The 20,403-nt window shown below is 39.6% G+C and overlaps 1 protein-coding gene across 1 annotated transcript in view; it reads left to right on the top strand.

Moving 5' to 3' along the window:
- The window catches only part of LOC141290257 (solute carrier family 66 member 2-like), a 49,107-nt gene that overhangs the window by 7,358 nt on the left and 21,346 nt on the right, over nucleotides 1-20,403 (top strand). The window contains exon 2 of the mRNA XM_073822449.1: nucleotides 16,741-16,957. Within this exon, the coding sequence (XP_073678550.1) occupies nucleotides 16,741-16,957 (217 nt within the window). The remainder of the gene's footprint in view (nucleotides 1-16,740; nucleotides 16,958-20,403) is intronic.

The following is a 20,403-nucleotide window of genomic DNA, read 5'->3' on the forward strand; positions in this document are numbered from 1 at the left end:
CGATTATCTGTTGCTGCCTTCCCTGTAATGGGCAGCAGACTCAGAAAGAAGTTTGATCTGTTAACGTCCCCTGGACATGCCGGAGACTCAGAACGGAGGTGTAGCTGTTATTGTCTCACCCTTGCAGGTCAGACTCAGTACAAGGAGTGTCCTTTGGAGAGGTACCTTTATACCTTTCCGATGAGGAGGAGATTGCAATTTGGTGCTTCTCCATTTCTATGCTGTGATTGACTGGTTCCATCAGAGCGGGGGGGACATGGGGTAGCCCACCCTTCTTTCCTCTTGTGGAAGTCATTTGCATAGTCCAAACACAAAGTTAGAAAAGTGTCAATAATGTTTTACTGGTGCATTTCTCACTTTCCAAAACACAATCAGAAAACATTTGGTCATGTAATGAACACATTAAGTCCAAACATGATGGGAAAAGATTGAACTGTCATGCATGCATTCATTTGTCCATTAACAGCTGAGTTTGTGTAAGATGTTGCACTACACATCGCTGTCAGTGAGAATACTTATTTCTCTGAATAAGTATAAGATGTGTGTGCTATGGTTTCGCATCAGTTCAAGGTTTGAAAACATAGTTATGAATGGATTTGGATGGATCTTTGTGATCTCTCTTTGTTTCACCCATTGCTGCTGCGTCTGGAGATCCTAAGGAATTTTTATGGCTGTCACAGGACCAAACCTTAGGAAGCAGTCTCAAGGTGGGTGAAGGGCAGAAACTGCGTCTTGACCAATAGGAAGTTCTGTCCTTCCCAGGTTTTTGTCCCAAAGGTCTCTTCTTGCCCTCAAAGAGGTGTCTGGCAGTTGTCCTGGCATCCTTATCTGATGGCGTTGGACAGTTTGCTTATGTTAGTCCACCAAGATCCAATCAAAATGTAGCAAACCTTTGTCCACTATTGTGGCCAGGGAGGGGCCCTTGCCATAAACTGGGCCCTGGAATGCGCGGTCCACTACATATGAGTGAATGAGAGTGAATTGGTGGGTTTTTGTTGAATGTGAGCCAAATCATCACAATTAAAAGAACCAAAGACATAAACTACTTCAGTCTGTGTGCATTGAATTTATTTAATACACGAGTTGAATTACTGAAGTAAATGAACTTTTCCACGACGTTCTAATTTATTGAGATGCACCTGTATGCTCATATATCACACTGCTTTAATCCAGTCAGTTCCTCATGGATAAAATCAAGTTTCCATTCAACATCAGCCTTGACTGGAAAGTGCGTCATGTCACAGTAGTTTGTATGAGTTGAGTGTCTGATTGGCGTCTGGCGTGTGCTGGTGTCTCTAGGATCATGGCCGTCCCGTTGCGTCTGAGCCCAGCTGTAGGTGTTGTTGGTTTCTTCCAGGTTGCTGCTGTTATCAGTGTGTTCCAGACGATCCTGTTTCCTTCGCTGATGCCTGCCATGCGGAAAGCTATTTACAGGCCCATAATTCCTTACACACACAAGTACTGTATAGTCTGCGATGGCTGAGAGACAGTGATGTTCTCTTTATATTAAGGCATGGGACTGGAGAAGGTATAGCATGACAGACATGATACAGAGAACTTGGCACATTTTGAAGGAAGTCTATAAATATCCTGCCAGAGGCTTCTCTTTGAAAAGACGAGCGGCTTCCTGTGAAAGGACTGTGTGAAGCGGTCAGCGTGAGACTGTGTGCGGTTTTCTTTCGGCAGGTTTTCCTCCAGGGTGTGAATGCTCTTTACAGAGATCGCATGTAGGATATCAATAAATAATCATGTTGATGCAAAGCATTGCAAAGACTAGGAATTGAGAAAGCGTGAAGTTTTTACATCATGCATAACTGAAATTAGAAAACTTAGATGTCCAAATTGACCTCATTTGTTTTCTAAATAAGCTGTCTTGATCTTATTGTGAACAATTTATCAGTGCACATTATTCCAAAGACAAATTATGTTTGTCTTTAAAAAAGTAATGACTTAAGACATAGAAACCTCTTTCTTTTTTCAACTGACGTCACCTTTACTTTGCAGAAAAAATAATGCAAACTAAATTATTTTATTTATTTATTCATATATATTTTTTTATTAAATGAATTGAAAATGCAAGTTAAATTTATAATTATTTGTAAATTTAGTTACATAAATTAAATAATGAAGTGAAAATATTAAATGTAACATTTAGTAATTTAATTTAGTTTGTATAGATAATAATTTACATTTTATAATTATTCAGTTTTAAAATTAATTCTTAAATGTAATTAATTTAAATTTAATAAAAATGTAGTATACTGTATGAATTTATAATATTCGTTTTTTAAATGTAATTAAATGATTTCATTTAAAAGTAATAATTTTAATTTATTTGTATAGTTTAATTTCATTCGTAATTATTAGTTTTTTTTAATTAAATTAAACTATAAAATGATTACATTTCCAATTGTAAAATTGAATTTATTTTATATAGCTTCTTTAATTTAATTCATAATTTGTTTTTAAATTAAATTATTAATTTAATTGAAGATACAACCATTTTGTTTCATTTAAAATTAAATAAAATAACATTTTAATATTTTATTAAATTATTTTTTTAATTAAATACAATTTTATTTTATTTAGTTTAATTTAATTATTTTAATTCATTCATTTGAGATTTTATTTTATATTTTTATTTTTCCTATCGTATACATTTTTTAAATGTAGTTATTAAATTAATTTAAAATGAAAGTTGTTCAATTTATAATTAAAATTTATAATTAAAATTAATTAAAATTTACAAATTAAAGTTTATAAATGTAATTACATTAATAATTTAAATACTGAAGGGAAATTATTAGATCTAACAATTAAGTATTTAATTTAGTTTATATAGTTTATGTTTAATTTAAAATTACTTTTAATTTAGTTTTTTTTGTTCCTTTTTTGTTAATTTTGTTCCATTTGAATTTTTTTATTTCATTTCACTTTTTGTATTTTATTATTTTATTTATTTTACTATATTTATTTTATTTTACCTTTTTGTATTTTATTTTTATTTTATTTGATATTTTAGTTTTTATGTCTAATTTTTATATTTTATATTTTGTTATATTTTTATTTTATTAAAATATTTATTTAAAAAAAGTACTAATTTCATGGGATTAAGTTTATAATTAATATTTTAATTTTCTTTATATATTTCATACATTCTCATTCATAATTTTTAGTTAAATTAAATTATCTAATGAAATTATTACATTTCAGATTTAATAATTACATTTTTTTCATAGTTTATTTTTGTATTCATAATTCATTTTTTAAAATAAAATGGAATAGTTTAATTTAATTTTAATTTGAAATAAAATAAGATTTTAATAATAGTTTATTAAATTAAAAACGAATAATTTAATGTTATTTTATTGCATTTCATTTATTTTATTTTATTCTAAATCGATTTGAAGTTATTTACTATTTTATTTTGTTTTGTTTTTTATTTTTAGCTGTATTTTTCTCTTTAGTCTATTGGTGAATTCCTCATAGTTCCCTGAATATTAAACTAAAGTAAGGAGGAAGTACTGATACAGAAGGAGTTATTTTAAAATCAAAGATGCATTGAGTGGACACTTATGTTGATACTATAGTTTCTGATAACTTCAGTCACATACTATATTTAAAACACTGACTGAAGTCTCTGGCAGTCTTTAATTAAAATACCATGATCTGTGTTTTCTGCTGGGAAATGTGTTCTGCTGTGTCATAATCTTTCTGTCAAACTAGAATATTTTGTGTCAGACACAAACTCCCCCTGCACCTGTCCTCTCCGTCACGCTGCAGACAAAAGCACAGTAATTGATCTGATTGTAAAATGTCATGTGAAATGCCACTGCCGTTAATTATCAATACTTCAATAAATCCTTTTGAAATGTCATAAACTGGCCCTGGTTCTCCTCCGATGCTGCGTTAGATAACGGTCTGCCAGTCTCAAATCGCTGGCTCTCATGTTGTCAAACTGATTTCACCAGTGCGATAACATTTTACCACTCAGATAAAAGCTGGTTTCATCTCAGACTGTTACAGGTGAATCTCATGAAACCTGTCAAGAACAACTTCAAGTGTTCAAAAATAAAGGCTTTTTTTTTTAGTACCACTGGTATTTTGACAAGTGAGCACCAAAAATAAAAATAGTAATAAATTAAATTTAATTGAAAATAATTTTGCTTTTGGAAATTAATAACAATAAGTGTCATCATTGAGAATATTGAATATATATGTATATGAAATTTAATTATAATGTTTTATTTAATTTCAAATAAAATAAAAATAAATACAAATTTTAACTAAATGCAATTAATAACTATATGAAAGAAATTAAATTTTTAATCACTATTCATTTATTGAACTTAATCATTTCATTAAAAATACAAATGAATAATTATAAATGCAATTAATTAATTTAATTTAATTAAAAAACTTAAATGTCATTAGAATTAAAAAAATGTAAGTAGGAATTTTATTTTAATAGTTAATTACATTTAATAATTAGACTAAATGTAATATATAATTTGAACTTACAGACTGTATAAATTAAATTATTAATCTTATATTTAATCATTTTATTTAATTAACGTTTAAAAATGTCTAGGTTACGAAGGTAACCCTCGTTCCCCGAAGGAGGGAACGGAGACGTTACATTGGGATCTCGCTTGAGAGACCGATCACCTCTGAGCCTTATTAAAAAGGCCAATTGAAAATTGGCGAGTGGACGTGCGCGCCGGCCACGCCCCCGTACATACGGGTATATAAGATGGCTGCGCGCACCACTCAGTCAGGCTTTTGCTGAAGAGCCGGGAGAGCCCAGCGTCAGCGCGACGCCAGGGGCGTGGCAGGGGAATGTAACGTCTCCGTTCCCTCCTTCGGGGAACGAGGGTTACCTTCGTAACCTAGACGTTACCCCTTCAGTCGAATCACTTCGACGTTACATTGGAAACTAGACCCATGGAAAAGGCCACGACCCTGACGCCGCGTTACGCACAACGCCACGTGCCGGCAGGTCTTCCCAGACGTGTCCGCAGGCGGTCATTGAACGTAACCTTCCCAACGCCCCGAGGCCCCCTTTTTATAAGGGGGCCTGCAGGGATGCCAGATGTACTGAAGCATGGGTTGGGGGGGCGGAGCACATGCAATTTGTGCATGTGGAAATGAAAATAATTCAATATATCCATAAGATTTCTTAGGGATACACGAGGGAAACAGCGGTCTCCTCCGCTGGAAAATATTGAAAAGTATAGCCACAACCTGCGGGGCGAAGGAGACCCAGGCAGGATCACAGCCAAGGACTACTCCGCATCTAGCCCTGACTGCGGGGCATGGAGGACCCAGGTTCGCCGGAGGGAACATTCTGGGAGATAGCGCACGGATCCACGTGGGAATGGCGCAGCAAGCCGACACCAGCCGTCCCCCCGCTCGCCTGAAGTCTTATGTTAAGACACGGGAGGAACGGCCTCTGCGGGGAGGTTGAAGAACCTAGCGAAGGTATTAGGTGTCGCCCAGCCCGCAGCTCTACAGATATCTGCTAGTGAGGCGCCATGAGCCAACGCATAGGATGAAGCAGCACTCTTAATGGAGTGGGCATTAACACCTAAGGGGCATGGCTCTCCCAGATATAGATAAGAGAGGGAGAGGCATCTCCCACCCAATGAGCCACCTCAGTTTGGGGACAGCATTCCCTTTCTGCTGAACCCCAAGCAGATAAGCTGCTAGGTGCGTCTGAAGTGCCGAGCGATTTCATTTTCACATAGACACAACATCGCAAGGCTGGGTCTGCCTCCTCCAGGGCAGAGCTTGCAGGTTCACCACCTGACCGCGGAAAAGCGTGGTGGGGAACCTTGGGCACAATAGCCGGGCCGGGGTCTCAGGTAGTAACGTGAGAGTCGCCGGGCCCGAACTTCTTGACACACTTTGCTGGCAAGGAAAGCTTGTAGGTCTCCAACCCTCTTAATAGGAGCCAGGGTGGTCAGGAGCGCTGTCTTAATGACAGGACTCGACTGAGGCCCACTGAGCACCTCTGGGGAACCTTTGCTCGTTCAATGGGAGCCAGGGCAGTCAGGAGCGTTTTTCTCGCTCGACTGAGGCCCGAGGCTCCAAGGGAGCGCCCCGCGGCCTGAGAAGGCGACGGGGAAGCTTCCCTACAGAGAAAGTTTGTAGGTCTCCTTACCCTCTTGATGGAGGCCAGGGCAATCAGGAGCGCTGTCTAAATGACAGGAATTCTAGCTCGACTGAGGCCAGGGGCTCAAATGGAGCGCCCCGCGGCCCCGAAGGGCGACGGGGGGGTCCCAAGAGGGTATGAGGCGTGGTCTGGCACCTCTGAGGGACCTCACGACCAGTGGGTGCTTACCTATTTTGCTTCATCTACTGCATGTGATATGCGGCTAAGCGGCGGCATATATTCCGAGAGTCGAGGGGACAGCCTGCGCTCCAACTCTCCTGCAGGAAAGGAAGCACTACTGCAATCGTGTATCTCTGTGCCTCTCAGCGAGAGGAATGCCAGCAATAGACCTCATCTCAGTGCGTGAGCCAGCCTTTGCCAAGGGAGCCCAGTACCGAGTGATAGTTTGTATCACGGCCTGTGGAAGGCCGGAGAGATCTACGGTGTCAAGCCGTGCCCTTACAGGGAGGGACTGCCGCGAGGGGAAGGTTACTAAGACCTAAGTCCGGGTGGGCCGTCCTTGCAGCGCAACCTCCAGACTTACTCCTCGTCCTCCCTGGACTCGCACAGAGTCTGCGCAAGGAGGCTCACTGGGGAAGGGCGTACTTGGGCCCCGGAGGTCAGCTATGTGCCAGAGTTACTCTGGCAATGGGAGGAATCGGGAGGGCGAGCGGATGTGGCTGGGCCTGCCGATATATCTCCAACTAGCTGCGTCACGGGGTGGAGTCGCCATTCTGCAGGTGGGTGGACTGCCGTGGGAACCGGGCGGCTGCACGGTTGAGTTTCCCTGCTTCAAATGAATGGCAAGTAGCAAAATCTGCCACGTTGGACTCCATGGGAGCAGATGGGAGGAGCTGTAAGCCTCTGTTGTACATGGCAACCCAACCCGTGGTAAGCCACGGGCTGACTTGTCGGCAATACTGCGGGAAAACGCCAGTCCGGAGAGAGCCGAGATGCCATGCCCATCATAGGACTCGATCGTGCTGCAGCGGTCTCACATGAAACAGCTTAACGGCAAGCGGCTAGAGCTGACATGTGCCCCAGGAGCCTCTGATTTGAGAGGGCCGCTGAATAGTACCTGATTAGCTCAGGGACTACAGCACCAACTGCGCGCTCTTGGTAGCAAGGCGGGCCGTCTTGTGGACCGAGTCGGGCTCCCGACCGAGGAAAGGGATTCCCTCGGTTGGCCTGAAGGACCAGATGGCGGGGGTGCCGAGGCACCAGGTCCCTGTATTCGCACAACGGAACTCACGAGTGGGCTGGTAAGCACCAGTCGAAGAGACGGTTGAAGACGCGAGTACCTGTCTGCCGAAGAGGGGACAGGGGAGCTCCCATGGCCTAAAGAAGGCAGGAAGGAGAGGGACTAGCCAAGTGGAAGCACCTCGCGCTGAGCACTCGACCCCCGGGGCAGACCGCCGGAGGGGTGTGCGCCGGGGAAAGATCGAGACGCGACAGCGGGTGCCCTTCAGGCAGATGGCTGCAACCCAGCCCTGGAGACGGAAACATACTTGTATGTGCGTCGTCGTGAGCATGTGTGCCGACAGCCTAAGAAGGGATCGGAACAGAGCTCCATCCAGGGCGGATGTTAACCCACCACTCTAACTGGACACGTGAAGTCAGGACTCTTATCAAACCCTGACCTCGTCCCGGCCGGAGAGACAGGCTGGATCGCGTCCTTCGCCAGTAGGAACGCGACCTCCGCAGGCAGAACAGAGGCACGCCTGTTTCCGAATAAAGAATGTAAGGGGTACCTGTGAGTCTGGGCGGACGCCTGGAGCCGGGCCGTACCGTCCGTATCAACCAGTGTAGTGGTATCAAGGGAACGTTGACCGGCGTGACCGTGGTGGGGCAGCCTGGGGAAAGACAGGGAAGGAGACAAAACCCAGAAGGATAAACGTCCTGGAGAAGTGTCTAACTGCACTAAGCAGTGCTTACCTACTTCCCTGGTTCCCGCGCTGGCGACATCCGGTCCCGAGTCTGGTTCCGAGGAGTGGAAGTGCTGCTCAGGAAGGAAACTCGGGGCCGGGGCCCCAGAGGTGAGAAAGGTGGGTCTTTCTGTGATTTCAAATGACCGGCTAAGTCCCGCTTCCAGCGGGAGTGCCGACAGAGTAGCTCTCTCCACCTCCGGGGGTGCTCGCATCAGGGACGCTTCGAAGCTCGCCTGCGAGGGTCTTCCGTCGCAGGACCCTGAGAGGCGAGCGGCGTCCCTCTCCCACGGGCGGCTCGACGTCGGCTGCGAGCCTGGATCGTGTGGCTCAGCAGGGGACGGAGCTGCGGGGGGACGCCCTCGGCGGCGGGCAGGCGGAGGCGGGGGCCCAGGCGGCGGAATGGTAACTTCGCGGCGGGGCAGGATATGTTGGACGGCCTCCGTCTGCCTCTGGACCGTTGGAGCGCCAGAGGAGACGCCCAGCCCGAACGACGGGGAGGCGTACTGCTCTGGCATCTCGACGGGGTATGCTGATGGGCGGAGGATGGCAGGCTTTTGGGGGCCGGCGATACGTTCGACGCCGCTGAGCAAAAACCCTTCACGGTGTCGCCGAATAGGCCGCTCTGGGGAATGGGAGAGTCGAGAAAGCGAACTTTGTCGGCCTCTGCCATCCGGGCCAGAGTCAGCCATAGGTGGCGTTCCTGGACCATGCAGGTGGACATCACCTGACCAAGGGGACACGCCGCGACCTAGTGGCCCGAAGGGCGAAGTCAGTGGCGGCGCGGAGTTCTTCAAGTACCCCCTGGTCAGGACCACTCTCGTGCAGGCCTTAAGGTGCCTGCACCTGGCACTTTTGCAGTGTTGCAATGGCCTGCAGGGCGGGGCAGCGTGTCGGGGGGCGCAGAAAAGGCCCAGCCGATGAGGGCGGAAGAAGTTTCACATGCCCTAAAAGGGAGACGCGGAGGGCCCCACCAGGCGGCCGCGCCCGCGGGCAAAGGTGCACCGCGATGGCGCGCCCGACCTGGGGGACCGCCACGTACCCCTTGGCTGCCCCGCCATGGAGAGTGGCGAGGGGAGAGGAGCTGGAGTGCGCTTCAAATGAATAGGGCGCCATCGATTTTGTCAGCTCCTCATGCACATCCGGTCAGAACGGGACCGGGGGGGAGCGCGGCGCTGCCGCCGGTGCCCCCCCCAGGAACCAGTCGTCCAGCCTAGAAGGATCGGCCGGAGGCCCCTGAGGAACCCTCAAACCGATCCCCCCCGGCTGCCCGGAGAAGCATAGCCGACAGTTCGACATCAACCTCCGGGGGGGCAGCGACCACGGGTGGGCGCCGCGCCGCGGGAAGAGATGTGTCACCGTCTGACTCTCCCTCTGATGCTGTGACAGACATCTCATCCTCTGCAGGAGCACCGAAGGAGACGCTCAGCCCGCCAGGCGGGGAAGCGTCTGCTGCGGAAACTCAACGGGACCGCGCTGAGATAGAGAGGTCCACAGGGCTTTTTGAGCCGGCGGAACGCTGTCTATCGTAAATTGAATGTCCCCCCCCGCGCCCCACCGCGGTGGCCGAAGAGCATAGGCGGCTCAACGGCTGACCACGGGAGGGAGGCGGGGGGAGCCAGCTCGCGAACGAGCGGCAGGACTTCAGCGTGGTCATGGTCATGCTTTCACCGCATGAACCATTCATGAGCACCACCCCAGCGTGCTCAAAGCCTAAACACGTGAGGCAGCGCTCATGTCCGTTCGCTGAGGAGAGGAAACTACCACATCCAGAAACGCACGGCCGAAAAGACATCCTGAAAAGAACGTCTAAAACGGCCGCTAGAAATTGCTCTTTTGTGATCCCGGTTTGCCCAGGGAGGCGCCGCGGGGCAATGCACTCGCCGGGGCTGCTCGCTGGAATGCAAAAAGGCTTTATATGGCCGTGAAAACGGCCGCCCGCGGGACCGCGCTGACGGCTGCCAAACAATGCTCTTTCTGTGAAACACTCTTTTAGTTATGGCAGCGCAGCAGCAGGAGGGAGCATGAACTCTGAAGAACTCTTCTCGGCTGTTTAGAGGCTCGACACATCGGCTCTGAAAGCAAAAGTCTGACTGAGTGGTGCGCGCAGCCATCTTATATACCCGTATGTACGGGGGCGTGGCCGGCGCGCACGTCCACTCGCCAATTTTCAATTGGCCTTTTTAATAAGGCTCAGAGGTGATCGGTCTCTCAAGCGAGATCCCAATGTAACGTCGAAGTGATTCGACTGAAGGGGTAACTATAATTATAAATTAAGCAACTTAAATAAAAAATCAATTCTAAATTATACAATTTAATTAAATTAAAAATTAAATGAAATATACAATTTTAATTTTATTCAATTTTATTTATTTATTTAGATTTCTGCATTGACAGCTAAAGTTCGCATAATGAATAATTAACTGTAGTTGTCAATGCAAAAATCTAAATAATAAATAAAACAAAATAGAATAAAATAAAAAAAACATTTAAATATCATTAAGCAATTATGTTTTGCCCCAATAAAATAAAATAAAATGTAATTAAATAAAAAGCAATAAATATCATAAATTAAAATGAAATAAAGCATTTAATGTAATTAAGTGTTATGTTTTGCCTTAATAAAATAAAAGAAAGCATTTAAATAGCATTAAGCATTATGTTTTGCCCTAATAAAATTCAAATAAAATAAAAAGCATTAAATATCATAAATTAAAATAAAATAAAGCATTTAAATAGCATTAAGTTTTATGTTTTGCCTTAGTAAAATAAAATAAAATAAATCATTTAAATATCATAAAGCAATTATGTTTTGCCCCAATAAAATAAAATAAAATGTATTTAAATAAAAGCAATAAATATCATAAATTAAAATAAACAAAAGCATTTAAATATCATTTATTTTGCCTCAATAAAATAAAATAAAATAAAATAAAGCATTTAAATATCATTAAGCAATTATGTTTTGCCCCAATAAAATAAAATAAAAAGCATAACTTAAAATACAATTTAAATTAAATAAAAAAGCATTAAATAGCATTAAGCATTTATGTTTTGTTTTTAAATTTTTGATTTTTACATTGACAAACTACAGTTAATTATTCATTATGAGAACTTGATTTGTAAATGCAAAAATCTACTTAATTCTTAAAAAATATTAGAAAAATTTTTAGGTTTTGGGGTGAAACATGACATGTTCATAAGAAAACTAAAACGTTAAAGAATGTGTAAGTCTCTTCATACAGTTATTATTTCTCTCTCCAGACAAGCGTAAACTTTCTCAAGCGTAGACTGAATAAATTCATAATCATGAGATGCTTTATAAATCCTTTTCAATATTGAATGTGTCACTCCTTTCACTTTTTACGCAGATCAGATTTGCTTCTTCCATTTGGCACGATGCACATTTAGACGGAGAAAGCGCTGACCTTGCTTTCTCTCTCATTATCCATTTATCATTGTCTGTGCATCAAATATTAAAAACATTTTCCAGTGGTGCATGATGGGCGTTAATGCCGAGTTGATTTTCCAGGATTGCTTGTGAGGAGCGGTTAAGATAAGTGGTCATGACAGAGAGTGGTAAAGTTAGTCATGTCCCGCTGTTGGCTGCGTGTGGGCTGTGATGACACCAGCGGCTCCATGAGAGTCCCACACCGGCCCTGCGTGTTACTGTAATACGGCTGACCTCATATTTGATGCCAAACACAATTAGTCATTCATGCCTTCTCTCAGTGCTTCCTACAGGTGTGTCACTTCTTATTCTTCACCATTGCCATCCTGCCCTTTTGCTTCGAGCGGCTGGTTTCATTAGAAAACTAGATTTTTGTGTGTTTTTTGGGTGGTTGCCAGGCATTCCCATTCAGTTTCTAAGCCGTTAAACCCTGTTATATGTAATACTGACATTTTCAAAGGCCTCTAAATTATTAAAATGATTTTCTATCAAACTTTACTTGCAAACCTTGCACATGGTCTACTACATGCCTTCTTTCGTCTGATTGATAGTTTAGACTTTTGCTAAGTAAAAAGTAAAAAAACCAGGGAAAAAAGTGTCTTTATGATGTGAAATCTTTACTGATTTTATAAACTAATCAAAAGAATAACTTTTATATTGTTAGTAATATTTTAAGATGAAACACTTACTGCACTGAAGCTACTTGGGTTTAAAATGAAATAAAAATAATAAAAGAAAAGCATAAATTCAAATGTAAAATAAAGCATTTATGTGTTGCCTCAGTAAAATAAAATAAAGCATTTAAATATCATTAAACATTTATGTTTTGCCCAAATAAAATAAAAATAAATAAATAAATAAATAAAATAAAATAAAAAAGCATTAAATATCATTAAGCCTTTATGTTTTGCCCTAATAAAATAAAATAAGAGAATAAAATAAAATAAAGCATTTAAATATCATTAAGTATTTGTTTTGCCCCAATAAAATAAAGGGGAAAAAGCATTTAAATATCAATAAGCATTTACTTTTGGGCCCAAAAATAAATAAATAAAATTAAAAAAAAGCATTTAAATGTCATTAAGTATTTATGTTTTGCCCCAATAAACTATACTGAAATGAAATGAAATAAAATAAAAAATAAAAAAGCATGTAAATGTCATTAAGCATTTATATTTTGCCCAAATAAAATAAAATACAATACAATACAATAAAATTACAATAAAATAAAGCCGTTAAATATTAAGCATTTATGTTTTGCCCCAATAAAATAAAAATAAAAGAAAATTAAATAAAATTAAAAAGCATTAAATATCATTAAGCATTTATGTTTTGCCCAAATAAAATAAAATAAATTAAAATAAAAAAACATTAAATATCATTAAGCCTTTATGTTTTGCCCTAATAAAATAAAATAATAAAATAAAATAAAGCATTTAAATATCATTAAGTATTTGTTTTGCCCCAATAAAATAAAGTAAGGGGGAAAAAGCATTTAAATATCAATAAGCATTTACGTTTGGCCCCAAAATAATAATAATAATAATAATAATAATAATATAAAATAAAATAAAATAAAAAACATTTAAATGTAATTATGTATTTATGTTTTGCCCTAATAAACTACTGAAATGAAATGAAATAAAATAAAAAATAAAAAAGAATTTAAATATCATTAAGCCTTTATGTTTTGCCCTAATAAAATAAAATAAGAGAATTTAAAAAAAGCATTTAAATATCATTAAGTATTTGTTTTGCCCCAATAAAATAAAGTAAGGGGAAAAAAGCGTTTAAATATCAATAAGCATTTACGTTTGGCCCCAAAAAAAATAAAAAAATAAAATAATAATAATAATAATAATAATAAAAAATAAAAAAGCATTTAAATATCATTAAGTATTTGTTTTGCCCCAATAAAATAAAGTAAAGGGAAAAAAGCATTTAAATATCAATAAGCATTTACTTTGGCCCCAAAATAATAATAATAATAATAATAATAATAATAATAATAATAATACTATTAATACAAATATAATAAAATAAAATAAAACATTTAAATGTAATTATGTATTTATGTTTTGCCCCAATAAACTACTGAAATGAAATGAAATAAAATAAAAAAGCATTTAAATATCATTAAGCATTTATATTTTGCCCAAATAAAATAAAATAAAATAAAAAAACATTAAATATCATTAAGCCTTTATGTTTTGCCCTAATAAAATTAAATAAGAGAATAAAATAAAGCATTTAAATATCATTAAGTATTTGTTTTGCCCCAATAAAATAAAGTAAGGGGAAAAAAGGATTTAAATATCAATAAGCTTTTACATTTGGCCCCAAAATAATAATAATAGTAATAATAATAATAATAATAAATAAAATAAAAAACATTTAAATGTAATTATGTATTTATGTTTTACCCCAATAAACTACTGAAATGAAATGAAATGAAATAAAATAAAATAAAATAATAAAAAGCATTAAATATCATTAAGCCCTTATGTTTTGCCTCAATGAAAAAAATAAAATAAGAGAATAAAATAAAGCATTTAAATATCATTTAATCTCTCAATCACCATTGTATTGCATTGTATGTTTCGCTCCAATAGAAATAAAAACAAAATAAAAAATGTAATTTAATTTAATTTAGTTTAATTGAAATACCATTAAGCATTTAAATATCATTTACTTTTTATTTTATCATTTTATTACCATTATTATCGGAAGATATAGAGTGACAGATCATATTTATATGCATTTTACTGAACAGATGTTACTTAGGGTCATATGATTATCCAGACATTATTTTTTAGAAAAATCAAGTTTGAAATATGATTGTACGTCTTTTGATAAACGTTTATGTGTTAATCTCTCAGTAATTGTTGTATTGCATTATATTATGTTTTGCCACAATAAAATAAAATAAAATAAAAAAGCATTTAAGTATCATTAAACATTTGTTTTGCCCAATTAAAAAGCATTGAATATCATTAAGCATTTATGTTTTGCCTCAATAAAATAAAATAAAGCATTTAAATATCATTAAGCATTTGTTTTGCCCCAATAAAATAAAATAAAAAAGCATTTAAATATCATTAAGCATTTGTTTTTCCTCAATAAAATTAAATAAAATTAAAAAGCATTAAATGTCATTTAAGCATTTATGTTTTGCCCTAATAAAATAAAGTAAAATAAAATACAATAAATGTTTGCACCCCCCCCCCCCGATTTTTTTTTATTAAATTAATCATTAATATCTTTGTATTAATTTTATTATGAGATATAGAGTGACAACTCATATTAATATGTGTTTTATGTTATGAAGATCTCATTGATTTGCATTAAAATCAGAATTTTATCTTACTTTTATCTGCAACTGCAACAAATTGAACACAAAAACATAAACTTTTTTGTCTGAAGGCTTGATTAAGCTGTTCCATTTCAAACAATTAGATTTTTCTGACTATTATTATTACATGAGTCAGGTCTCACAGGGTTAAATTGCTGTTTATCATGCCATCTATTTATGATTCTGCAAGGCAGAATGCAATCTTCTCAATGGATTTGATGGCAAAGAATTTCCCCATCCGGATTTCCCATTGGCTTCTATTTTAATGATATTTGGCACATGAATTTGTTGTGTTGATCAATAGGACGCAGTTTGTTTTGGCAGCGTCCGGTCCGCTGTGTGGGTGGTGCTTCATACATTGCAACACTAGGGTTGAAGGATTGTTCAAACTTTGTTCGAAAAGGACTTTAGCAAACAGCACAAGTAATAGAGCAAACAAAGATAGCAGATACTGAAGCAGAGTTGGTGGATATAAAACTCTCTACCCAAGCAAACAGATTACCCAAACACACTTGTATCTAAGCCGTGCCGCCCCCTCTTCATGGGGTTTGTGCGCACAGCTGGCATCCGAAGAGAGGCGTAGCAAGCAATGAATTGCTGGAATCGTGTTTTCCTAATCCAGCCATACATTTATTCACTGAATATGTGTGTTTTTCCCTGTTTCAGTCCATCTAGACCTATCATCGCAGTGCTTTGGACTCTATTCTTTTGTGTCATTCTCTTCTCTTTCAGCTTTGTCCCACATGCCCTGACATTTCCATGACCCTCTGGATGTCACTGTGGTCCTCGTGCTTCGGTTTTGGCCTCTGCTTGTACTTTGTTGCTTCGACATTTCTAGTGCCGCTTTATGAGACTAACCGTTGTTGAAACTCCCAGTGTGCTTTGATTAGATATGCTTTTCTCGTCCACCGATGGATGGGCTGAGAGCTGACTTGCAGGCTTATGAGTTCTCTGAGTTCAGCCGCCATCGACACGAGGCCAAAATAATTGGCGAAAGTGGATTATTTTAGGTCAGAATCCAGTCAGACTCATCCCTGCTTGAGAGCCTTGTGTGCTGGGAACTGGATGATCATGAGAAAGGAGTTTTTTGAGGTGGTCTTACAGTCTTCTAACTGGTTTTACTTTAGGACCCAGATTTTACTTCACACATCATAAAAAAAGCATAATCAAACTCAAGCCATTGGTTGGACAAAATGATTGGGTCATCCAAAACTCACACTATTGGTTGGACAAAGCAATTGGGTCACCTCAAGCTCAAACTGTTGGGCAAAGTGAATGGGTCGTCTCATATTCATTCAATTGGTTGAACAAAATGATTGGGTCACCCAAAACAGTATATGAACTATGTATATATACACTACAGTAATTCACTGCAAAAAACAGCCAAAAATTCACTGCAAAAACCAATTGTGGTCATGAAAAACTTTTAAATTGTTTAATTATTTAATTTGTTTGTTTATTCTGCTATTTAAATTTTTTTTTTTTGGTCTGAACTTGGTGATCTGACATTGATTCAACCCTTCATCCCTACTAATACATTCCCAAGCATAAGCATTCATGCATATTGTATATGTGTCCAACGTTGTTGTTGAAAGGAAGAACTTGATAAAGACTGGAAGTTAAAACGATTATGTTCTATCTAAATATATGAAATAATTTCTTCATAAACTTAAAAAATCAAAATTTTGCCTGCCTTTCAGAACTCAATGTTCCCCTAAATGTCTTTCGGAAATTTTCATTACCCTCTACTATCATTGATATACAAAACTCCCCCTGGTTGTCAAGTTGACTCCTTTCAACTAGTCTGAGTTGTAGTATTTTATGAGCATATTTTTAATACTTTCTTTCTGAATTCTAGACTTTGAGTGGAGCTACTTCTGGTCTTGGAGTCGTTTCGTGGATTACCTGCAGTGTGTGCTGGCGTTCACGGTGCTGGCCACCTATGTGACGTATCTGCTGCTGGACTCGGTTCTGTTCGTAGAGAGCCTGGGTTTCCTGGCCGTATTCGCGGAGGCCATGCTGGGAACTCCACAGCTCTACTGCAACTATCAGAACAAATCTACTGAAGGCATGAGGTTTGTACTGCTAATGTTTTAGCTCTGAAAAGAAGGGTTCATCAAATCATTTTCAGTGGTGTTAATATTTTAACCTAGATGTTTATCTTCCTGAAGATCACCTTGATGTTAAAGTGGTGTTGGAGTTTAACATTCTTTATGTTCTTTAACATGGAAACTAATGAAGAACAATAGTAAATAAACTAATACAGTGGTTTTCCAAAACACTCTGCTCCAAACTCGTGGCATTGGTTGAGGAAACTGACAGGGTTACCCCAAACTCACATCATTGTTTGGACAAATTTATTGGGTTGCCCCAAACTCAAGCCAGTGGTTGGTCAAAGTGATTGGGTCACCCCAAACTCACAACATTAGTTGGACAAACTGATAGTTTTGCCTCAAACTCTCACCATTTTTTTCTGGGCAAAGTGATTGGGTCACCTCATATTTATTTAATTGTTTGGACAAAGTGATTGGGTTAGCTAAAACTCATGTCACTGGTTGGACATACTGATATTGTTGATATTGGGTTGCCCCGAACTGATGTAATTTGTTAGACAAATGATAGGGTCGCCCCATACTCACACTATTGCTTGGAAAAAACTGATAGGGTTGTCCCAAACTCAAGCCATTGGTTGGACAAAATGATTTAGTCACCCCAAACTTAAGTCATTGGTTGGACAAACTAATAGCGTTGCCTCAAATTTACGCCATTCATTGGACAAAGCATTTCAGTCACCCCAAACCCACACCATTGGTTGGACAAAGTGATTGGGTTGCCCCAAACTCACAAAGTTGGCTGGACAAACTAATAGGCTCACCACAATGATCTCAAGCCAGTGATTGGACAAACTGATAGGGTCACCCCAAAATCACACCATTGGTTGGACAAAATGTTAGGGTTGCCCCAAACTTACAAAGTTGGATGGACAAACTGATAGGGTCACCACAAACTCAAGCCAGTGGTTGGACAAACTAATTCAGTCACCTCAAATTCACACCATTGATTGGACAAACTGATAGGGTCATGCCAAATTCACACTGTTGGTTGGACAAAATGTTAGGGTCACCCCAAACTTACAAAGTTAGATGGACAAACTGATAGGGTCGCCCCAAACTGAAGCCATTGGTTGGACAAAGTGATTGAGTCACCCTAAACTCAAAACATTAGTTGGACAAACTTTCACCATTTGTTGGACAAAATAATTTGGTTGCTCCGGACTCACATTATTGGCTGGACAAAGTGATTGGGTCACCTCATATTTGTTTAACTGTTTGGACAAAATGATTGGTTTGCCAAAACTCACGCCATTGGTTGGACAAACTGATATCGTCACTTACAAAATGACTCGGTTGCCCTGAACTGATGTAATTTGCCTGCCGAACTGATGTAATTTGTTAGACAAACTGATAGGTTCACCCCATACTCACACTATTGCTTGGAAAAACTGATAGGGTTGTCCCAAACTCAAGCCATTGGTTGGACAAAATTATTCGGTCACCCCTCACATCATTCATTGGACGAAGCAACTGGGTCACCCCAAACTCACACCAATGGTTGCACAAAGTAATTGGGTTGCCCTGAACTTACAAAGTTGAAAGTAAAAACTGATAGGGTCGCCACAAACTCAAGCCAATGGTTAGACAAACTAATTCAGTCAAATTCACACCATTGATTGGACAAACTGATAGGGACACCCAAAACTCACACTGTTGGTTGCACAAAGTGATTAGATCACCCAAACTCACCTCGTTATTTGGACAAACTGATAGGACAAATGGATGGACAAACTGATAGGCTCACCCCAAAATCAAGCCATTGGTTGAACAGCCTTAATTCTGTCATCCCAAACTCACAACATTAGTTGGACAAACTAATAGGGTCGCCCCAAAACTCACACCATTTAATTGGTTGGACAAAGTGATTGTGTTGGCCAAAACTCATGCCATTGGTTGAACAAACTGATGTCTTTGCATCATACCCACACCATTTGTTGGACAAAATGATTTGGTTGCCCTGAACTGATGTAATTTGTTAGACAAACTGATAGGGCCACCCCATACTCGCATTATTGCTTGGAAAAACTGATTGTCCCAAACTTAAGCCATTGGTTGGACAAACTGATAGCGTTGCCTCAAACTCACAAAGTTGGATGGACAAACTGATAGGGTCACCCCAAACTCAAGCCTTTGGTTGGACAAACTAATTTAGTCATTCCAAATTCATGCCATTGATTTGACAAACTAATAAGGTCACCCCAAACTCACATCATTGTTTGGACAAAGTGATTGGGTCACCCCAAACTCACAACATTAGTTGGACAAACTGATAGTGTTGCCTTAAACTCTCATCATTTGTTGGGCAAAGTGATTGGGTCACATCATATTTATTTAATTGGTTGGACAAAGTGATTGTGTTGGCCAAAACTCCTGCCATTGGTTGGACAAACTGATACTGTTGCCTTATACCCACACCATTTGTTGGACAAAATGATTGGGTTTCCCCGAACTGATGTAATTTGTTAGACAAACGATAGGGTCGCCCCATACTCACACTATTGCTTAAAAAACTGATAGGGTTATCCCAAACTCAAGCCATTGGTTGGACAAACTGATAGCGTTGCCTCAAACTCACACTATTCACTGAACAAAGCAATTGGGTCACCCCAAACTCACAAAGTTGGATGGACAAACTGATAGGGTCACCACAAACTCACACTGTTGGTTGGACAAAATGTTAGGGTCACCCCAAACTTACAAAGTTGGATGGACAAACTGATAGGGTCACCACAAACTCACACCATTGGTTGGACAAAGTGATTGGGTCACCCCTAACTCACAAAGTTGGATGGACAAACTGATAGGGTCACCACAAACTCACACTGTTGGTTGGACAAAATGTTAGGGTCACCCCAAACTTACAAAGTTGGATGGGCAAACAGATAGGGTCATCCCAAACTCAAGCCATTGGTTGGACAAACTGATTCATGCATCCCAAATTCATGCCATTGATTGGACAAACTAATAGGGTCGCCCCAAACTCACCTCATTGTTTGGACCTCACCTCAAGTGATTGGGTCACTCCGAACTCACAACATTAGTTGTACAAACTGATTGTGTCACCTCATATTTAAAAATCTGCTATGTCCATTTTATTGTGACTTTAAATCTAAGGCTCAGAGAGGGAAATGAAAAAAATTGTCACAACCTTGATTATCATTATTAGTGAACCTTAGGGGGAGAAAAGTAAGTTACGTAAAATAATTATGATATGACCACCTTGACATTTCTGCCTTTACTCTGTCTTGCTCTGTCTCGCTCTAGTGGGTCCAGAAACCTCTACTCCTCTAGTGCTTCAACAGAGGAACATGGGAAGTGATATGTGGCAGCTCAGTCACTCCTTGATGTCTGCTAGTCAGACTTCCTGCTCAACTGGTTTATGAAATACTGTTGCTAAGCTACGGGAA

The sequence above is a fragment of the Garra rufa genome, chromosome 17 (assembly GCF_049309525.1).
Source record: "Garra rufa chromosome 17, GarRuf1.0, whole genome shotgun sequence".
Lineage (NCBI taxonomy): Eukaryota > Metazoa > Chordata > Actinopteri > Cypriniformes > Cyprinidae > Garra > Garra rufa.